Below are 22,348 nucleotides of genomic sequence, written 5' to 3'. Positions count from 1 at the left end.
TTGTTATCTGGGGATCCCAGAACCTGGCCTTGTGGATCCTGGAAAAGAATTTCATCATGATATCACACAGGCCATTGTTGAAAGTATTGTTAAGATAGATAGCGATTGGGCTAAGACAAATAAAAGACAATTGTGTATCACTGTGGGATTGTTACCTGTAATATTAACTGTATTTTGCCTTACCATCTCAGTAGTTTCCCCTTTTCTCTCCTATTCTCTATTGCTTAGGCAAAAGAGAAAACATCTAGAAAAATAATCCAATGATTTCAAATAACCCCTTATTCTTTTTCCTAACTTCCTAGACTTTGCTTTCTTTGCCCAAAATCTTATCCAAGAAGAGTAGAACTAGCTTCTCGAACACATCTATTTCTTTTCAGTCTTTTTACTTTATTTGATAATATTTCTTATTGTTTTGTGGAGTCATTGACTTCCATTTGGCCCGTTTTTATTTTTTTAGGGAGTTTGCTGCTTGGATAAGTTTTGGTATTTCTTATTAGTGAATCCTCTTTTCAATTCTTTCTTTCACTGCTCTCATTCTTTTTCCCTTCCCATTCTTTCATCTTATTCTGGGTTTGTGTTTTGAGTATCCCTGGAAGCATTTTATTATAGTGATATTATTATTTTTCTTTTGCTATTTATTCTTCCAGCCTATTTCCTGACTTCAGATCCTATTTTAGGGGCAGGCTCTGTATACTTCTGGAGGGAATGTCTGAGTTGGTTCTACTGCTGTTTTTTTTTTTTTTTAAGATATTGAGGGCTGAATTGTTTTAGGATCTCAAGGACAACTCAAGCTGGAGCCTTATAAGTTTTCAATAATTCCAAAATGGTCTGATCCAAAATAAAATCTAATTTCTGTCCCACCTAGTCTGAACTCTGCAAAGTTCCTGACTTTGGTTTAGGTCTAAGCAACAGGAACAAATCTGTCCATTTGGAGTTGAAGTAGATAACTGCTAGACTCGGCTTCCATCAATTAAGTATAAAGTTCTGCTGGGCTGAGTAATAGAAATATAGCATCCCCTTTGGTCTAGGATTTCTGCCATAGTTATTACACTGAAAAATGAGCTAGGTCTGGAACTGAGACTTCTTTCTGGAAGAGGATGGGGTGTGAACAACAATGTTGCTTACTTCTGAGTTCTTTGCTTCTCAGTACAGAGACCAAGGCCAACTGATGCTCCTCCCTGGGGAAAACCATTCCCAAGCTCAGGTCCCCTCCCAAACCAGACCTGGGTTGATGATTCATTACTGGCTAATGAGTAACAGAACTGCCAGTTTGATCTTTTCCTAACCCCTGCCTAAAACTATGTCTCTCTGTTGGATCTGGAATCTGTTCTTACCCTGAAGTATAGCCTCTGCCTGCATTGGAATGCTTCATGAGGCCCCTGTCCCTATTGTCCACAAAGTTCCCTTTGTTTCCCTATGCTAAACCTGAGGTGAAAAAAAGACTTCCATTTTTTCCTTAGATTTCATGATTATCTGGTGCTCTTTCTAAATTTGTTTAGAGCTGTTTTGTGCCTGAACACATCTGAGTGCCCACTGCTTTTCCATTTCTTGCCCAAGAATGAAGCAGTTGAGTTCTAGTCCATCTCCATCTCTCTCATTCCTAACTTCCTCCTTCCCCATGGTCAATGTCATATAAGTGGAAGAGGCAAAACTATTTGACCCAGAGAAGGCCTTGTACCCTTTCCTTAGGACCTTTGTCCCTTAAACTTGGAACCTGGAAGGTGAAGTTTTCCTTATCTTTGTCTTGTTTTCTCTTGACAGATCTCCCGTGTAAACTGGGGCTACATTTGATTTCCGAGAGCAACTCCGAGGATTAGGGGAAGTGTAATCCAGTAGTCTTTTCTCTATTCTGTCCCTGTTATAGAGGAGTAGTCCCCAGGAAAAACTGGAGAATAAAGTGCTCCATAACTACATTTGTTTCAGTGAAGGTGGCCAATTACCTTAACTTTTTCTGTGCCATGTGGGAGCTGTGGAAAGAGAAGCCCAGTCATATACTGAGAGGGGTACAGAAGGAGGGTACTCCTGGGCTCTCTGAAATAGGAATGCCAAAATCAAAAGAGGGAAAACTTCAGTGTGAAGGAAAAGAGGGGGAAGTCAGGAGAGAGGAGAACAAGAAGAGAGTCTGAGCTGAGAGAGACAAGAATGTCTGCAGGATGGTCAAAAAGCATTAGCCCAGGAAAGGGTAAGGGAAAAGGAAGAGGGAAGCAGTAGGAGACACCAGAATTTGGATTTATGCTAGATTTAGATGCAGCCAGTGCTACTAGGGAATTCAGAGACAGGACTCTTTCTTAGAGCAAAAGAACAAAATTTAGCACCTTTTTCTTATCATCATCTTAACCCTAATTGCACTAGCTAGTCCCACTTCCCTGCTTCTCTGGAAGTCAGTAAATTTGAAGCAGTTTTAATCTGCCCACCAAGCTGGGTGTGGAGTTATTGTCCTTGTGTTTTCCTCCCTTCTGGTCACTCCTGCCCCTCTCCATTAGTAACATGTCCAATTGCCCCAGTTATTTGACAGTGGGATCCCACTTTTGTTTCAGACTGCCTTATTTTCCATCACTTCAAAATATTTTTAAAATAAATTTTGATTTATATCTTTTGCTTATATGTTTCCTGTATTTTCCAAGCAACTGTATGGTTCATACCCCATCCTCTCCCAGAAAGGAGTCTCCGTTCCAGATCTAGCTCATTTTTCAGTGTAATAACTATGGCAGAAATCCTAGACCAAAGGGGATGCTATATTTAGATATTGGAAAATATACTCCCTCTTTCCCCTTCCAGAAAGCTTTACTTACTATGAAGATTTTTTTAAAAAGGGAAAATGGGGATATAATTCAGCAAAACTAATCAACATAAATGGACATTATATGCAGTATTAGTTTTCCACTTCTATTTAAAAAAATGGGAATACTTTCTTGAAGCTCTTCTATGGGGCCAGGCTTGGTTATAATTTTGGGACAATTGGTTTTGATCTTTGGGAGATTGTTCTTTGGATTTACATTTTTATAATCAATGTGTATGTAAACTGGCCTTCTCTGAGCATGCCCAGTTCTAAAGTGGAGATTCCCTCAAGGGGAATTTTGAGCATGAATAACTTGTTCAATATGGAGTCTGTTGCATTTCCTACCTCATGAGTGGATGAAGCTTTCTCCTTTAAAACTGGTAAGAAAGCTGTTGACTTATTTTTCTATCTAATATAGACAACATGAAGCCAGCTGTGGGAGAAGGAACCTTCTGCTCTTTCTCTTTCACCTACCAGCTTCGAGAAATGGGCTTGGGGTGTTTGTTTCTGCTTAGTATTGTTATGGTGGCCAAAGTGATCCCACAGGATCTGGGAGTTTGAATCTTAGGGACTTTAGAACCAGAATTGAGGTGGGGTGTTGCAAGCAGACAGCTGGTTATGAAAGCCTTGAGAAGTCAGGGTGCCTAGGATTGAAGACGGGAAGGGTTTGGGGCTTGAAACTGGATTGGACTCTATGGGAAATGGGTTAATCCATCAACCTAACCCTCTTCCCCTTCCCAGAGACTAAGGTGGTACAAAGAAAAGAGGCATTATTTGTCCCCTGTTGGGAGGGAATAAATTTGTATATTTGTGATTATACTTACTAAAGTAAATATTTTGGTGGAAAAGCTAATCTGATTGTTAGTGGATAATGGAACAGGAGTGCTGAGGATCTTCCCTTACAATTGAGGGAATATCACTAGTGGGAGATGAAGTTACTGGCAAAGAGCCTAGACATCTCAAACTCCCTTTCTGGGTACTGTAGCACCCTGGGTTCTGTTTACTTTACTTTCTCTGTATTCATCATATTGTTTCTTACAGCATAGTGGCAGGTATCACATCTTACAGGCTCATACATTTATATCTGAAAGGGACCTGGGAAGGCATCTAATTCAGCTGCCTCATTTTATAGTTGAGGAAAATAAGATTCAGAAAGTAATATGTTCAAGGTCACACAGGTATTTGTTTGATCAGAAGCAGAATTTGAAATTGGATCCTCTGATTAGATTATGAACTCTGCTTTGGTAGTACAATGCTTCTAGATGATCAATTCCCCATTCACAGGGCATCTACCCCTCCCAGTTCTTCCATACTTTAAAAAATGCTGCTATAAATCTTTTTATACACATGGGGTCTTCCTTTTTGTCACGGACTTTCTTGATATTTATAACCAGTCATGATATCATTGGTGTGAGATATGGATATATATTTTCCATAATTCCTAATTTGTTTCTTTGTATAATTCCTAATTTGTTTCTTTGTATGATTCCTAATTTGTTTCTTTGTATAATTGCTAATTTGTTTCTTTGTATAATTCCTAATTTGTTTCTTTGTATAATTCCTAATTTGTTTCTTTGTATAATTGCTAATTTGTTTCTTTGTATGATTCCTAATTTGTTTCTTTGTATAATTGCTAATTTGTTTCTTTGTATAATTCCTAATTTGTTTCTTTGTATAATTCCTAATTTGTTTCTTTGTATAATTCCTAATTTGTTTCTTTGTATAATTGCTAATTTGTTTCTTTGTATAATTCCTAATTTGTTTCTTTGTATAATTCCTAATTTGTTTCTTTGTATGATTCCTAATTTGTTTCTTTGTATGATTCCTAATTTGTTTCTTTGTATGATTCCTAATTTGTTTCTTTGTATGATTCCTAATTTGTTTCTTTGTATGATTCCTAATTTGTTTCTTTGTATAATTCCTAATTTGTTTCTTTGTATAATTGCTAATTTGTTTCTTTGTATAATTCCTAATTTGTTTCTTTGTATAATTCCTAATTTGTTTCTTTGTATAATTCCTAATTTGTTTCTTTGTATAATTCCTAATTTGTTTCTTTGTATAATTCCTAATTTGTTTCTTTGTATAATTCCTAATTTGTTTCCAAAAGGCTTTGATTACTTCACAGCTTTCCAGAGTACATTCCTGTTTATTATTTCTAATTTTTATCATTTTTGCTAAATTGCTCAGTGTGGATAGAAAGTAAGTAGATAGGAGTAAAATAAGTCCAAACTGAGCCCGAGGAGTGGGAGGGGGTGGATAGGTGTGGGTGGGAAGTGACGTAAGGGGAAATTTTGCATTTGGAGCATCCTTTCACACGGCTATTAATTATCATTCTTAATAACAATTCCTTTAATAACTGTTCACATCCTCGGACCACACTGCACTAAGGCTTTTGGGCCACTCTGTATATTTCTGGTAAGTTGTCTCTCCATCTTGTATCACCTTTTATTAGAACCACCTAATATGTTTTCTCCCCCTCCCCCGCCCCACCAGCTTCCCTGTTTATTCTAGACTTAACTTTGTTTGGGCACAGTGTTTTCCATTTCGCTTAGCGGACTTATCCAGTCGCCCTAGTTTGGTTAAGAATTGCCACGCAGCCATGTTCCCTTTTTAGGTTAACAGACTCTCGGATCCAGTTATTCTGGTGCTCCCGCCACCCAAACGCCCCGCCCTCACACTACGCCTTTATGACTTTCTCCAGGCCTATCTGTTCTCCCCCGGACGTGGGTGCCTTTAACTCTCTCTCGCCTTGGGATTGGCCGAGGCCTCGAGATATTTTCACCAATCACCTTGATTTTCTAAAACCTCTTGAGTCGGAAGGGCCAATGGGCATCAAGATTACTGTTTCTCGAATACGAGTTTAAACTGTTGGCGCCGGCGTCTGCTGGTGGCGGAGGGAAGAGCAGTTGATGGCTTCGCTTGTATAGAAGTAGCTGCGTACCTCGTAGTTTTTCGTTTTATTTGTTCCTGTATATATTTATTTTATTAACTTGTGCGTCTCTGGTCTGAAGGAGCATCAGAGAGCGCGAAGTGTCGGGGCCATGTCCGTATCGAATCTGGCACTGAGGTGACCCTGCGGCCTCCTTCCTTCTCCATCCATCCGCATTCCCTATAAAGCTTTCTTTCCCGCAGGCCTTGTTCCCCGCCCCCCGACTCCCGGGATCCTTTAGTCCTCTGCCCCAGCTGTGACTCCCCCTACTCCCGGTGACCCTTGTACCCTTAGTTGCTGCCGCGGCCCTCAGCCTCCGTTTTTGGCGATTACCACTAGGCCTCAGTCTGTGACTCATCTCCCGACCCTGAAGATCTTGTCCCTTCCAACAAGCCACGTGAGGTTGTTGCACATGATGGACTTTAACATTCCTTATGAAACAATATAGTATTTTTTAAAATTACTTTGACTTACCCAATCCCTTATTCCATATCCTGTTCAGTCCACCCAACTTCATACATTTTCAGCTTCCTTTCTTAATCAAGACAATTATACTCTGATGCATATCAGAAAAGAGAACAGTTAAGCTATATTTTGATTAGTCACTTAAGTTTTTCCCTTTCTTTGCATTCTCCAAATACACTTGATCCTAGGAATCCTTTCACTCCCCCATCCCATTTTAGAGTTATTTGAAAGGAAGTCAGTCTTCTTTTTTTTTCTTTATTTTATTTTATTTTTAAAATAACTTTTTATTGACAGAACCCATGCCAGGGTAATTTTTTACATTATCCCTTGCACTCACTTCTGTTCCGATTTTTCCCCTCCCTCCCTCCACCCTCTCCCCAAGATGGCAAGCAATCCTATACATGTTAAATAGATTACAGTAGATCTTGGATACAATATATGTGTGCAGAACCGAACAATTTTCTTGTTGCTCAAGGAGAATTGGATTTAGAAGGTATAAATAAAGAACAGCAAAAATGCAAGCAGTTTACATTCATTTCCTAGTGTTCTTTCTTTGGGTGTAGCTGCTTCTGTCCATCCTTGATCAATTGAAACTAAGTTAGATCTTGTCTTGGGTGAAGAAATCCACTTCCATCAGAAGGAAGTCAGTCTTGAAAGAAAATTAATGAATGCTTATCAAAAATTTTGATGTTCAAATTTTAGTGGCTTATAGTGTAATCTGTATTGGTAACTAATTTGGAGAGATCTTTTTTGAAAAATAGTTGTGGGAGAGAAGAGGGATGGAGAAAGAGGTATAGTTTTGTTTTAGAAATTTTGATAAAATTTTATTTTCTAATCAAAAAATGGTTTGATAATACTGTATAATTATTTTTCACTCTATATCCTTTCCTAAAGATGGGTGCAAGGATTTCCCAAGCAGAACATTGATTTTATCGACAACAGCACAATTTGCTATACTTGTGGGAATTACTTAATTTTTGTTAACATTGAAAATGAGAAAAGATATCTTCTACAGTGTATGAGTGGAAAAGTGGGTGCTCTGGCAACTAACATTCCCTTTCAAGTGGTGGCTTTTTCAGATCGAAAGCTTAAACCCAGTATCTACATATACACCTTTCCTGAGTTGAACAGAAAGGCAAAATTGAAAGGTATTTCTTTCTTGTTCTAAAATTACAATAGCACAATCTTTTAATTCTGAATAAGAAAGCTTTAAGAAAATATGTACTTGGAGACTGGATGAAAGTAGTAAGAATTAGTGGAGTTAGAGAGCTAAATCAGAATCAAGTTCAATTGAAGTTTTTCTTCAGTGTATTATTTTTTCTATTAAGATCAAATTTAGGTTGAATAATTAGAACTAATAAGTGCTGTTTATGTAGATGTACAAAACTATTGATAAAAAGTAATGGTTTACAAGTATGGTGGCTATAAACTCAGCTACTCAGAAGTTAGGTTTAGAGCTCTTTAATTTAGGAGTTCTGAATTATAGAAGACTAAGCTGATCCCTTGTCCTAAATAAGTTCCTTATGAAGATGCTGAATCTGCAGGAATGTGTGGTCACCAAGTTGTATAAGTGGAAAATGGCCCATATCTGAAATGAAACATGACTAAACTTCTATGCTGAAGGGAGTAGTAGAGAAAAATATCACAATTATTAACTCAATTACTTGATTTTTTGAGTATATTTTTTATTTTTCTTTTTAAAATCAAATTTTATTTTTTCAATTTACAAGCATTTATTTTCTGGAACTCCCCACCCTTAAGGGGAAAAATTAAAACCAAACCTTTGTAAGAAAAATGCACAGACAAGCAAAAAAAAATTTGAAATTACACTGTGCCAGGAGAGATTTCTGTGGACTCTCTATAAGATTAAGCAAAGTGATGTGATAAAAAGTTTCAAAATGAAAAAGAAGGTATACTTTTCCTATCTTCTGTGTGTTGGCTGTAGGTAAACAACCTCAGTTTAAAAGACATATAGAGGCAAATGACTAAAACTGCTCCTTTCTTGACTCCCATATTTCAGTTATATTACCTTGCCGTTACATGCTCACTACTTTCAGAAAAGTCAAGTGAGTTTTACATAAAAGGCAATTTTTAATTTTAAAATTGTTATAATGTAACTTAATTTATTTGTTGATAAATTATTCATTGGGACAGCTGGGTGATGCAATAGAGCACCTGATCTGCCAGGAAGACTCATTTTCCTGAGTTCAATTCTGTCCTTAGACAATTAATGAATTGGAGAAAGAAATGGCAAACCACTTTAGTTTCTTTTTCAGGAAAACTCCAAATGGGGTCATGAAAAACAAGATATAACTGAACAAGAGTAAAGATACCTAAACCCACACATACATATAACTCTGTAAGAGAAGGTAATGATAAACAGGAGAGGAAAGAGAAAGGCAGGTACTGACAGACACGTATGTAAAATGAGGGGACAATGGGCATGAATTCCAGAGATAGATATATAGAGAGACACACGAAAGAGGAGATAATCACTCGGAGAAAAATAGGCACATACAGACCTTAATAAAGACACCATCTCTGTGATGTGCCTTTTGGGGGTATTTTTGTTAATACTTTTGGAGTCAAATATTTTACATTTACATCAGCATAGATGGACATTATAGATTTAGAGCAGGAAAAGGAGAAAGGGAAAAAGGAATAAACATTGTGTCTACTATGTATCAGACACTGTTAGGTACTTTACAAATATTATCTCATTTGATGGGGACTATCAATGCCTTCTAGTCTTAACACCTCATTTTTCAGATGAAAACCTCATCTGAAGCTCAGATTAAGGTCCTTGTCTTTGTTCAAACTTTAAACGTGTCAGTGTTGGAAATGAAACCAAGAGTTTGCAGATTCCAAATCCAATATACTGCCTCCTGAGTACTTTGTACTTGTCTTGAAAGTGTTAGAAAATTAAGCTGAAGGTTAAATATGGGCTGAGAGACTTGTGATTATATATTCCATATGTAAAGGTACCTCAGGAAAAAGCTAAAAAAAATTTAAACTAAATATAAGTTCATTAGAAATTTATCAGTGATATTGTGAGTGGTTTCCATATTGGTTAAAAGTTCTGAAATCATTATTATATCATATATAAAGGATTAGTTATGCAGTGAAAACTAGAAAATTAGATTTTTTTAATCTCTAGGATCTAGTGTCCATAACTTTTTAATAGTTTTACTCAGAATGAATAAATGGTAAAAATTTAAGGAGTACATTAGGAGAAGACAAAGCAACTAGAAAAAAGAAATTATCTTATCAGTGGTTAATTTGAAGACTGAAACCTAAAATAAATGTAATTTTATACATTAGGTCATGCTCAGCTGGATTATGCTTTACTTGAATTTAGTTATTGTGGTACGTACATGGCTAGTTATTCTGCAATTCCAGAATATGAACTAATGCTTTGGTAAGTTTCAGCATTTATATATTTATTGTTAGCAAAGGGAAACTTAATATGTAAATATTTTTAATAGCTTTCATTTAACGTTAAATATATTTCTAAAGTTTATCATTCATTAGAAGATAGTTCGACTTAAGCTCATTGTCAAAAATGTTTTAATCTATTATTTAGAGAATGAAATATATTAATCTAAGTTTTAAAAGCCACCTATGTGGACTTGATTTTTTAGATGGAGTTTTTAAATTATTTTCTTTGAACATTGCTATTCAAGGGACATGAGACATTTGGTACCATTGATGAAACATCAGTAAGCATCAGTTGAATGTCAAAGTTTACATTTTCTATTTTTCTATTTTTTTTTTCTGAGGCAATTCGGATTAAGTGACTTGCCCAGGGTCATACAGATAGGAAGTGTTAAGTGTCTGAAGTCAGATTTGATTTCAGGTCTCCCTGACTTCAGGACTGGGGTTCTATTCACTACCCCAACACCACCTACCTGCCCCTGCATCACCTAAGCTGCCCCTACATTTTTTAGAGGAATGAGGGGAATGAGATATGTGAGGAGGGGAGGGTGATAAAAGAAAGGGCATATTGGGTGACGGAGTGACCAATACAAAAAACACTTTTGAGGAGGGACAAGATGAAAGGAGAGAATAAATGGGAGGGAATACAGTTAAAACAGTAATTATAAAAAGAATTTCAAAGCAAATTTCTCTAATAAGGCCTCATTTCTGAAACATAGAAGGAACTGAGTCAAATTTATAAAAAAAAATAAGATCCATATTCCAATTGATAAATGATAAAAAACGAGATGTTCTGTGCCCAAAGGATTATAAATTCATGCTTATCCTTTGACCTAACAATACCATTACTTGGTATGAATACCAAAAATGAATTAAAAAAAAAAAGGAAAATGACCTATATGTACAAAAATATTCACAGCAGCTCGCAGGGCCAAAAAAAAAAAAAAAGGAAATTGAAGGGATGCCCATCAATTGGTGAATGGCTCAATGAACTATGGTGTGTGTGTGTGTGTGTGTGTGTGTGTGTGTGTGTGTATGTGATGGAATATTATTGTTTTATGGAAAATAATGAGCAGGATGCTTTCAAGAAGAAAATAAAACCTAGAAAGTCCTCCATGAATTCAAGCAACATGAAATGTACTTTCTTGTTTTGAATGTAACTAGGGGGAAATATTTTTTTATACATGGATAAACTGTTATTTTGCTGTACAAAAAGAATCAGACTCTGAAATATTGTACAATTAGCTTGTGAAGGAAATCAAAAATGCAGGTGGGCATAAATATAGGGATTGGGAATTCAATGTAATGGTTTTTAGTCATCACCCAGAGTTCTTTCTCTGGGCGTAGCTGGTTCAGTTCATTTCTGCTCCATTGGAAATTCTTTGGTTGATCTCATTGCTGAAGATGGCCAGGTCCATCAGAACTGGTCATCATATAGTATTGTTGTTGAAGTATATAATGATCTCCTGGTCCTGCTCATTTCACTCAGCATCAGTTCGTGTAAGTCTCTCCAGGCCTTTCTGAAATCATCCTGTTGGTCATTTCTTACAAAACAATAATATTCCATAATATTCATATACCACAATTTATTCAGCCATTCTCCAACTGATGGGCATCCACTCAGTTTCCAGTTTCTAGCCACTACAAAGAGGGTTGCCGCAAACATTCGTGCATATACAGGTCCCTTTCCCTTCTTTATGATCTCTTTGGGATATAAGCCCAGTAGTAACACTGCTGGATCAAAGGGTATGCACAGTTTGATAACTTTTTGAGCATAGTTCCAAATTGCTCTCCAGAATGGTTGGATTCGTTCACAACTCCACCAACAATGCATCAATGTCCCAGTTTTCCCGCATCCCCTCCAACAGTCATCATTATTTTTTCTTGTCATCTTAGCCAATCTGACAGGTGTGTAGTGGTATCTTAGAGTTGTCTTAATTTGCATTTCTCTGATTAATAATGACTTGGAGCATCTTTTCATATGACTAGAAATAGTTTCAATTTCTTCATCTGAGAATTGTCTGTTCATATCCTTTGACCATTTTTCAATTGGAGAATGGCTTGATTTTTTATAAATTAGAGTTAATTCTCTATATATTTTGGAAATGAGGCCTTTATCAGAACCTTTGACTGTAAAAATATTTTCCCAGTTTATTGCTTCACTAGGGCGAAATATTAAATAAAACAAAACACAACAGCAACAGAGTTTACATTTTCTATTTGAGAGTGATAGAATTGTTATCATGGATAAACTCTAAACCCTACTAAATAGATCATATTGTGCTGAAATCTGGAATAACAAAAATGTGTAAAATAGTCTCTAATTCCAAGGATACAATTTATTGGCGTGATCACACACATTTAAAAAGATGCAGTGGTTAAAATCAACAGACTCTTTTTTGGCTTCTAAGAAAGATATTAACAATGAATATTAACATGTTTGAAAGCAAACCTTATTAAGATTTAGTATACGAGAAAACTTGAAGTATGCATCTTTGTGTATGCAGCAAAGCCTGTACATAGTAAGTCTTTAATATAATTTGTTGAATGAATAAGAGAAAATATTCTGATGATCTGATAAAAATAAATGAAAGGTCAATTAGAATCAACTACTATCTTGTCATAATGGAGTGATCTTATATAAATATACAGTATTTATATTAACATTATTAAACATATTAGGAAATGAATCTTGTTTCTGAAACATTTTGTTATAAGTCTTTGGGTTTTTTTGTGTTGCTAATTTATGATATATAGTTACAATGGAAATAGTTTTTATGGATTAGCTTAGTTAGCCCTTATATATTTTAAATGTCATTTTGTTGTTCATATAGAATAAATTTGTTTAATATATTCATAATTTATTCTTTAAAATTTATTCTTACAATAAGTCCTAACATATATTTCACATGTTATTTTTTAAATTTTCCATAAAATTCTAGTGGTATTGTGTTTCACAAAAAATTTTTTTTCTCTTATAAGGAACTGGGAAAAAAGGATTATTTTGTGTAGCCGTTTACAACCAGGTGTGGAAGTTAGCCAGATGACTTTTAATCCCATGAACTGGCAACAAATGTGTTTGTCCAGTGCAAGTGCTTTAACTATATGGAATATTGAAAGAAGTGACAAGACTTATTATCTCAAGCCAAAGTAAGTAACATTAAAATATGGAAATAACATTTATTTGTATCACTTCTCAGTGAACTATATCATTGTAAATTACTTTTAAATAATTTTCTGAGCTTAGTTTTTATTCATACAAATTTAAGAATTAATTACAATTTGTATAAGAATATAAATCTTAAACATATAATTAAAATAACACAACGTGCACATTTATATATTGTCTGATAGTTTTCATTTTTTTTTACAAAAATAATAACCAAAATATTGTCAATGTGATAGGCTTGTTTTGGCGTACAAAGTTTCTTAAACTTTGGTGCCATTGATGATATTACTACTCATTATTCTTTTTCAATCACAAATTCAGGCCCATATTTCCATATTTTTTTTATACCAGCTACATGTAAAAATCCTGTTTCTCAGAAAAATTATTTTAAATCACTTGATAAATCAGAGGACACATTTCATATGTAGTCAAAATCTAAAATGTTCAGATTATTTTTTTCCAGTATACTGTAACAAGATTAGTCTATTTACTATACTTAGAGAAATGGAGGAAGACCAGATATATCTTTTTTCCATGTAAATGACTTCTGCATCCATTTATATTTAGAAATATTTAGGTTTTTAAAATAAAATGAGAATTGGTTCTTTAGATTGATCAAGTGATTAATAAAGTCTATTTGTTTTTGTAGGGCAGATATTTGAAAAATTGTTAAAATATGTCAAAATATTATTTTGTAAAATTATCCATAGTTCAAGCTTTTTGGTAAATATGGTTTCTTTATTTTTCTAGATCAAAAGATCAGTTTAAACATTGATTATTGCATTGATTATTAAATTTTCCAGAATTCATTTAATCTGTATTATCATCCCTAAGAAAAATTCAATTTCTTCTTTTAAGTGAAACATCTTTTCATCTACTTTGACTATATTTATAGCCATAATAGGTGTGCTATAGTCTACTTCCATAGTTTTACATATTTTTACAAGGAGCCCTCCTTTAATGGACTTCTAAAAATTTTATTTTCATTAATATCTTTTGTCTTTACAGACCATTCATTTCCAATATATCTCTCTCCCAATGGAAAATGCTTTTTGAATTTGATGTCAAGAGTTTCTGAGTTCAATTGCTACTTTATATTATTTAGTACCTATACAATCTTGGGTACATCATGACTTCTCTGGTCGTCCCTAATTTTCTCATCTTTAAAATGAAACTGTTGGACCAAATTAAATGACATTTGATTTCCTCTTTAATTCTAAATCTTTAACTCTATATTGTAAAATATCATGTTGGTAAGGAGGACTCCATCCCTCTAAATTTTTCCCCTGTGATTTCCAATGAGATTGCCCAAATTTTGTGCACTTAAGATAAATTTTTTTATTATTTTTTGTTTATTGTTTTATTTGTTTATTGTTATTGTATACTAATTCTATAAAGTAATCCTTTGGTAGATTGATATATAACTAAATCTATTAATTTAGGTAGTATTATCATTTTGGTTGTACTGATATGACTTGAGTAGTTACTATCTATCCAGTTAGTTAAATCTTCCTTTATTTTTGTAAAATATTTTATGGTATAAAATAATTCCTGTGTATGTTTATAGATGAAATCCCTGATATTTCGTATATTCTGTAGTAATTCTGAATGGAATTTCTTTTTCTATTTGTTTCTACTGTTTTGTTAGTATATAGAAAGGTTAATGATTTTTGTGGGTTTATTTTATATCTTATTATTTTGTTGAAGTTATTGTTTCAACTCACATTTTTGTGCCATTTCTGGGATCCTCTAAAAGTAGAAGGGCAGGATGGATGAAATGCTGAAGTTGAATGAGAAAGACCTGAGTTTAACTCCTTGGATATTTTAGTATCCCTACATGACTCTGGCCATGTCACTGTACCTCTATCAGCCTTAATTTCCTCAACTGTAAATTGGGGATAATTGTACTTACTTCAAAGGGTTGTTTTGAGGATCAAATGAGATAATACATAAAGCACTTTGCAAATCTTAAGGCACTATATAAATAGTATATAATATATAAATAATATATTATATTATGTATATATAATAGTGTATAACATATAAATAAATCTAATGGAGATAAAAACAAGACACAAAAGAAAACAAGAAAAGAGAAAGGACACAGGGTAGGGTGTATCTAGCACCAGGGGCATTTTGTTCTATGGAGTTGAAACCAAGCAGAACAGCAGTTGCAGAGAAGTAGGATACTTTGTCTCCATTAGATTTTAAGTTTTTTGAGGGGAGAAACTATCTTTTATTCTTTTTCACTTAAAGTTTTTTTTTTCAAATTATATGTAAAGATTGTAAGATTTTGAGTTGCAAAATTTTTCCCTCTTTCCCTTTTATTCTCCCTCTCCAAGCCAGAAAATAATTGGATATAGGTGCTACATGTACAGTCATGCTAAACATATTTCCACATTAGTTCCATATCATGAAAGAAAAATCAGAACAAAAGTGAAAAACTACAGGAAAGAAAAAAAAAGTAAAAATAATGTGCTTCATTCTGCATTCAGACTCCATAGCTCTTTGTAAGGATGTATCTGGAATTTTTCATCATGGGTTTTTTGAAATTGTCTTGGATCTCTGTATTGCTGAGAAGAGCTTAAGTCTATCATAGATATTCATTGTACAATGTTGCTGTTACTATGTTATGTTCTCCTAGTTCTGCTCACTTCACTCAACGTCAGTTTACGTAAGCCTTTCCAGACTTTTCTGTAATCTTCCTACTCATCATTTCTTAAAGTATAACAGCATTCCATTACATTCATACACCACAATTTGTTCAGCCAATCCCCAATTGATGGTAATCTTCTTAATTTCCAATTTTTTTGCCACTATAAAAATGCTATAAATATTTTTGTCTGTGTGGATCCTTTTCCCTTTTTTTAGTGATACTGCTAGACCAAAGAGTACCCACAGCTTTTTATAACCTTTTGAACATAGTTCCAAATTGCTCTCTGGAATAGTTGGATCAGTTCACAACTTGACAAAAAAAATGTATTGGTGTTCTAATTTTCCCAAATTTTCTTTATCATTTATCATTTTCCTTTTCTGTCAAATTAGCCAGTCTGATAGATGTGAGGTGGTACCTCAGAATTGTTTTATGTTGCATTTTTCTAATCAATAGTGATTTAGAACATTTTTTTTCTTATAGCTTTACCTTTTTTCATCTGAAAACTACCTGTTAATATCCTTTGGCCTTTTACCAATTGAGGAATGACTTGTATTCTTATAAATTTGATTCAGTTCTCTATATTTAAGAAATGAGACCTTTATCAGAAATACTGGTTGTAAAAATTATTTCCCAGCTTTTTATTTTCTAATCTTTATTGCATTGATTTTGTTTGTACAAAAACTTTTTAATTTTATGTACTCAAAATTATCTATTTTGCTTTTCATAATGTTCTTTATTTTGTCACAAATTCTTCTTTTCTCCAAAGATGTTACAATTAACTATTCTTCATTTATTTATGGTATTACTCTTTATGTCTAAAACATATACCTTATCTTGACATAGAGTGTGAGATGTATATTAATTTTCCAGTTTTCCCAGCAGTTTTTGCTAGATAGTGAGTTCTTGTGATAAAATCTGTAGTATTTTGGCTTATCAGATGGTATATTATTATAGTCACTTACTTCTGTGTCTTGGATACCTAATTTGTTCCACTAATTCATCACTGTATTTCTTAACTAGCATGAAATAGTTTTGATGATTGCTGCTTTACGATACTAGTTTTAGATCAGCTTACCTTCTAGGTTACCTTCCTTTACATTTTTTTCCATTAATTCTCTTTATATTCTTAATCTTTTGTTTCTTCAGATGACTTGTTATTTTTTCTAGTTCTGTAAAATAATTTTTGGTAGTTTGTTTGGGATGGCACTGAGTAAGTAAATTAATTTAGGTAGAATTGTCATTTTTGTTATATTAGCTTGGCTTACCCATGAGCACTTGATATGTTTCCAATTATTTATTTGTGTGAAAAGTGTTTTTTAATCATATTCATATAGTTCCTAGATTTGTCTTGGCAAATAGAATCCCAAATATTTTATATTTTCTACAATTATTTTAAATGGAATTTATCTATCTCTTGTTGTTGGGTTTTGTTGGTAATATATAGAAATGCTGATGGTTTATGTAGGTTTATTTTATATCCTGCAACTTTGCTAACATTTTTAATTATATTAAGTAGTTTTTTCATTGATCCTCTAGGAGTCTCTAAGTATCTTATCATATTGTCTAAAAAAGTGATAATTTTGTTTCCTCATTGCCGATTCTAATTTCTCCAATTTTTTTTATTTATTATTAAAGCTAACATTTCTTGCACAATATTGAATAATAATGGTCATAATAGAAATCCTTGTTTCATCCTTGAACTTATTGGGTATGCTTCTAGCTTATTCCCATTATATGTAATGCTTGATGGTGGTTTCAGATACTGTTTATCATTTTAAGAAAAACTCCTATCCTCTCTAGTGTTTATAATAGGAATGGATGCTCTATTTTGGCAAAAGCTTTTTCAGCATCTATATTAAAAATTTTTACATCAGTATTCATTAGGGAAATTAATATATTGTTTTCTTTCTCTGTTTTGGCTCTTCCTGGTTTAGGTATCAGCACCATATTTGTGCCATAAAAGGAATCTGGGAGAACTCCACCTATTATTCCAAACAGTTTTGTATAATATTGGAATTCTTTGCTCTTTAAATGTTTGGTAGAATTCACTTAGTAAATCCATCTTCTCCTGGAGATATTTTCTTAGGGAGTTCACTAATAGTGTGTTTAAATTCCTTTATCTAAAATACGGTTAAGTATTTTATTTCCTCTTATGTTAATCTGAGCTATTTATATTTTTTTAAATGTTCATCCATTTCACTTAGATCGTCAGATTTATTGGCATACAGTTAGGCAGAAAATCTCCTAAATATTATTTTAATTTCCTCTTCATTGATGGTGAATTCATTCTTTTTCACTTTTGATACTGATAATTTGTTTTTTCTTCATTCTTTTTAAACCAAATTAACCAAAGATTTACTTATTTTGTTGGTTTTTTCCTATAAAACCAACTCTTTATTAGTTCAATAGTTTTCTCACTTTCAATTTTATTAATCTTTCCTTTGATTTTCAGAATTTCTAATTTGGTATTTAATTGGGGATTTTTAATTTGTCCTTTTTCTATTATTCTTTGTTGCATGCCCAATTCATTGATCTCCTTTTTCTCTATTTTATTCATGTAAACATTTAAAGATATAAAATTTCTCCTAAGAACTTCTTTGGCTGCATCCCATAAGTTTTGATATGTTATCTCATTATTCTCTTATCTTTGATGAAATTATTGATTATGTTTGTGATTTGTTGTTTGATTCACTCATTCTTTAGAATTAAATTATTTAGTTTCCAATTAATTTTTAGTCTACCTTTACATGTCCTTTTATCACATGTAATTTTTATTGCATCATGATTTCTGCCTTTGTGCATTTCATTGTGAGGGTTTTATGTCTTAATATGTAGTCACTTTTCATGTAGGTGACACACAGCTGAGAAAAAAAAAAAGTATATTCCTCCCTATCTCCATTCCAATTTTCTCGAGGTATATCATACCTATTTTTTCTCTAAAATTCTGTTCACCTCTTTAACTTCTTTCTTGCTTATTATCTGGTTAGCTTTATCTAGTTCTAAGAGGGGAAGGTTGAGGTTCCTCAATGCTATAGTTTTACTATTTCTTCCTATAATTCACTTAACTTCTCCTAAGAATTTTCATACTATACTTCTTAGTGAATATGTTTAACATTATTATTACTTCATTGTCTATGGTACTTTTTATCAAGACATAGTTTCTTTTCTAGACTCTATTACTTAGATCTGTTTTTGCTTTTGCCTTGTCTGTGATCAGGATTGTTACCCCTGATTTTTTACTTCAGCTGAAGCATATTATATTCTGCTCCAGCCTTTTATTATGTATATATATCTCTGCTAAAAATGGGTTTCTTGTAAACAACATATGGCAGGATTTTGGTTTTTACTCTATCTGCATCTGTTTTTTGGAGGGTTCATCCTATTCACATTTACAGATATGATTATTAAATGATTATTAACTATATTTCCCTAAATTCCATTTTCCTCCTGTTTTACTTTTCTCTTTCCTTTCACTCTTTTCCCTCCTCACCAGTGTTTTGCTGCTAATTAGTCTTCCTGTAAGCTGCCCTGCCTTTTATCAGAATCCACTTTTCCTTTTCTTTTCCTTCCCCTCCCCTCATTTTCTTATAGTAAAAGATAAATTTCTATACCCAGCTGTTTGTTATTTCATCTTTGAGCCAAATCCATTGAGAATAAGGTTTACACCCCTCCCATTTCCCCCCTACTGTAGTAGGGTTTTTATACTTCTTCATATGATGTAATTTATTCTGTTCTTCTTTCTCCTTTACTCTTCTCCCAATATAATCTTTTTTCACCCTTAATTTTTGACTTATACCTACATCTACTAGACAGTGTATACTCTTTTCTAACTGCCTTAACAGAGATATAGTTCTCAATAGTTTAAAAGTATCATCTTTCCATGTAGAGATGTAAATACCTTAATCTTATTGAATAACTTGTTCTTTTTTTTTTTCTTGGTGGCATTTTTATATTTCTCTTGAAAATCAAATTTTCGGTTTAGCTCTGGTTTTTGCATCAGCAAAGTTTTTAAGTTCTTTATTTCATTGCCTATCCATCTTTTCTCCTGAAGGATTATGCTCACTTTAGTGGGTAGTTGATTCTTGGTTTTAATCCAAATTCCTTTGCATTCCAAGCCCTCTAATTCTTTAATAAAGAAGCTGCTAAATCTTATCTTGAATGTGGATACATGGTATTTGAGTTGTTTCTTCCTGGCTGCTTGCAGTATTGTCTCTTTAACCTGATAATTCTGGAATTTAACTATTTGAAGTTTTCATTTTGGGAAGTCTTTCAGGACGTAGATTCTTTCAGTGACTATTTTGCCCTCTGATTCTAAAATATCAAGGCAATTTTCCTTGAAAATTTGTTGAAAAATACTATTCGGGCTTTTTTTTAAAATCATGATTTTCAAGTATTCCAGTAATTTTAAATTTATCTCTCCTGCATCTATTTTCCACATCAGTTGTTTTTCCAATGAGGTATTTTTAAAATTTTTCTTTCATTTTTTTCATTATTTTGATTTTGTTTGATTGCTTCTTAATGTCTCATAGAGTCATTAATTTCCACTTGCCCGATTCTAGTTTTTAAGGAATTATTTTCTTAAGAGCTTTTTGTATTTCCTTTGCCATTTCACCAATTCTACTTTTAAAGAAGTTGCTTTCTTCTGGGGTTTTCTCCCCATTTTGATCAATTCTATTTTTTATGGAGTTGTTTTCTTCAGTCAATTTTTGTGCTTTGTTTTCCAAACTGTTGAATCTTTTTTTCTCCATAATTTTCCTGCATAATTCTCATTTATTTCCCCAATTTTTTGTCTACCTCTTTTACTTGCTTTTATTTGATTTTTAAAATCCTTTTTGAGATCTTCCAAGTAGACTTTTGGATCTTAATACCGATTCATATTCCCCTTTGAGGTTTCAGGTGTAGGCATTTTGACATTGTGATCCTCTTCTGAGTTTGTTTTGATCTTTCCTGTCACCATAGCAGCTTTCTATGCTCAAGGTTCTTTTTTTTGGCTCAATTTTTAAAGCTGAATTACAGGGAGGACTGGCCCAATATTCTTTTGCTGGGGAGCCATGGGTTTGGTCCCTGACTGTCTATGCTGGGACCTCAAATATTGATGACTTGCCCACTACACTGGGGTTGCCTGGCTTCTTCTGTTCTCATATCTATTATGCCAGCTGTTATTTGTGCTGGGACCTGGAGGTTAGTTATGCCATTAGCCTGCTGAGCCAGGACTATGAGGCTTTGGTCACTGATTTGTGCTATGGCTAAAAGCCTTCCACTGACTTGCCCAGACACAATTTTGTATTCCTCTTTATCAAGTGACACAGACCTTTCCTGAAGTCCTTTTAAGTTATAATATGCTAGGGGCAGCTAGATGGTACAGTGGAGGTAGTGCTGGTCCTCAAGTCAGGAGGACCTGAGTTCAAATCTGCCCTCAGATACTTATTACTTCCTAGCTGTGTGACCCTGGGCAAGATCACTTAACCTCAATTAGCCTCAGGGAAAAAAAGTTATATTAAGCCAAAAAATTGTTTCATTTTGTCTTTTTGTGGATTCTGTTGCTCCAGAATCTGTTCAGAGGCTTATTTTAACATTTAACATTGTATCTGAGGGAAACTGGGGGAACTTCAGGCAACTTCCTGGCTTCTTTTTGCTATTTTGACTCTACCCACGATTGTCTTTTTAGAAAAATTAATTTTACCCCCAGGGCTTAGTACAATGCCTGACACATAATAAATGTTTATCAAATTGTATTGGATTCAGGGTTAGCATTCAGCACAGTGTGATTGGTGATAAAACAAATATAATTTGCAACTGGTAGAGATCTTTAGGGCTATCCATACAGAAAATCATAAAGCACATACATTGTTGTTTCACCAGTCAGTGGCTTACTTATAGAAAGGAATAAAGAAGACCAAGAAGGAAAAGACTTAATTGAATTCTGCTTTCAAAAACTTTGAGTGGATTAGCATTCTCTCATGAAAACATCAATTTCAAGGAAAACAAGTCTAGGATTTCATAGCATTTAAGAGAGAGAGATTTTATCCCCAAGACATTTTTAATTTTTGAATGAAATGTTAAAACAGTCATAGACTTCCATCATCTCTCATTTTTTTTTAGACATATACAGATTCTATTATTGTTATTGTATAAATTGTTTTCTTGGTTCTCACTTCACTCTGCCTTAGATTGTACAAGTCTTCTGAGGTTTTTCTGAAAGCATTGTCTTTATAATTTCTCACAGAATAGTGGTATTCCATTACATTAATGTAATGGATCCATAACTTGTTCAGCCTAATTGATGGATATCCCCCCCCCCCCTTGAAGCATTGTTTTGTTTTGTTTTGTTTTGCAAATGCTGTTTCAGAATCTTGAGAAAAGCTGAAGTAATTGTTGAGAAGTTCTAAGCTAAGCAGTTTAGAAATAAACTTTGTTGGTCATTTCTGAATTGCAAATTTGAAACTGTATATTCTGATAAAAATTTAAGTCTCTATCAGCTTTGTCAGTATATCAGTAGATAGACTAGTCAATTTAATAAAAGGCTGTTTCTATTACTTCTCTTATAGTCTTCAAAATTCTCTAATTCATAACTTATTTATAGATTCTTTTATAATTTACATAGAAACTACACAAAAAGATGTATTTTATTGTTTTTTTGAATAAAAAAATAGCCAATATGTGATTGTTTTCCATTAATGATATTTTTGCTTAATGTAATGGTTCTTTCTGTTTCTTTAGGTCAGTCAACCTACCTGCAGAAGATGGAACATATATTTGTGAACCAGATGGAATGTTCACTTACACAGAGGTTAAAGATACTATCTATGGACCTGAGTTACTGCTTTCTTCCATTGCTGGGCTAGTTGGTATAGAAGCAGAAACATTCAAGGTAATTGCAACTATATTCATGATTATTTAGCCCATGATATATTG

The 22,348-nt window shown here is 33.5% G+C and overlaps 1 protein-coding gene across 3 annotated transcripts in view; it reads left to right on the top strand.

The window, feature by feature from the left end:
* The first annotated feature begins 4,915 nt into the window (after window positions 1–4,915).
* LOC100918759 (cilia- and flagella-associated protein 43-like) overlaps window positions 4,916–22,348 on the top strand; it is a 201,538-nt gene continuing 184,105 nt past the window's right edge. For 2 of the 3 annotated variants that reach the window (XM_031955799.1, XM_031955798.1), the window contains exons 1-5: window positions 4,917–5,846; window positions 7,068–7,321; window positions 9,495–9,591; window positions 12,591–12,758; window positions 22,154–22,304. In XM_031955799.1, the coding sequence (XP_031811659.1) occupies window positions 5,821–5,846; window positions 7,068–7,321; window positions 9,495–9,591; window positions 12,591–12,758; window positions 22,154–22,304 (696 nt within the window). In that variant the 5' untranslated portion in view covers window positions 4,917–5,820. Of the gene's footprint in view, window positions 5,847–7,067; window positions 7,322–9,494; window positions 9,592–12,590; window positions 12,759–22,153; window positions 22,305–22,348 lie in introns of all 3 variants that reach the window. The other variant, XM_031955797.1, reaches the window with a different exon arrangement.

Source organism: Sarcophilus harrisii, chromosome 2 (assembly GCF_902635505.1).
Source record: "Sarcophilus harrisii chromosome 2, mSarHar1.11, whole genome shotgun sequence".
NCBI lineage: Eukaryota > Metazoa > Chordata > Mammalia > Dasyuromorphia > Dasyuridae > Sarcophilus > Sarcophilus harrisii.
This window is presented reverse-complemented; position numbering and strand designations above follow the sequence as displayed.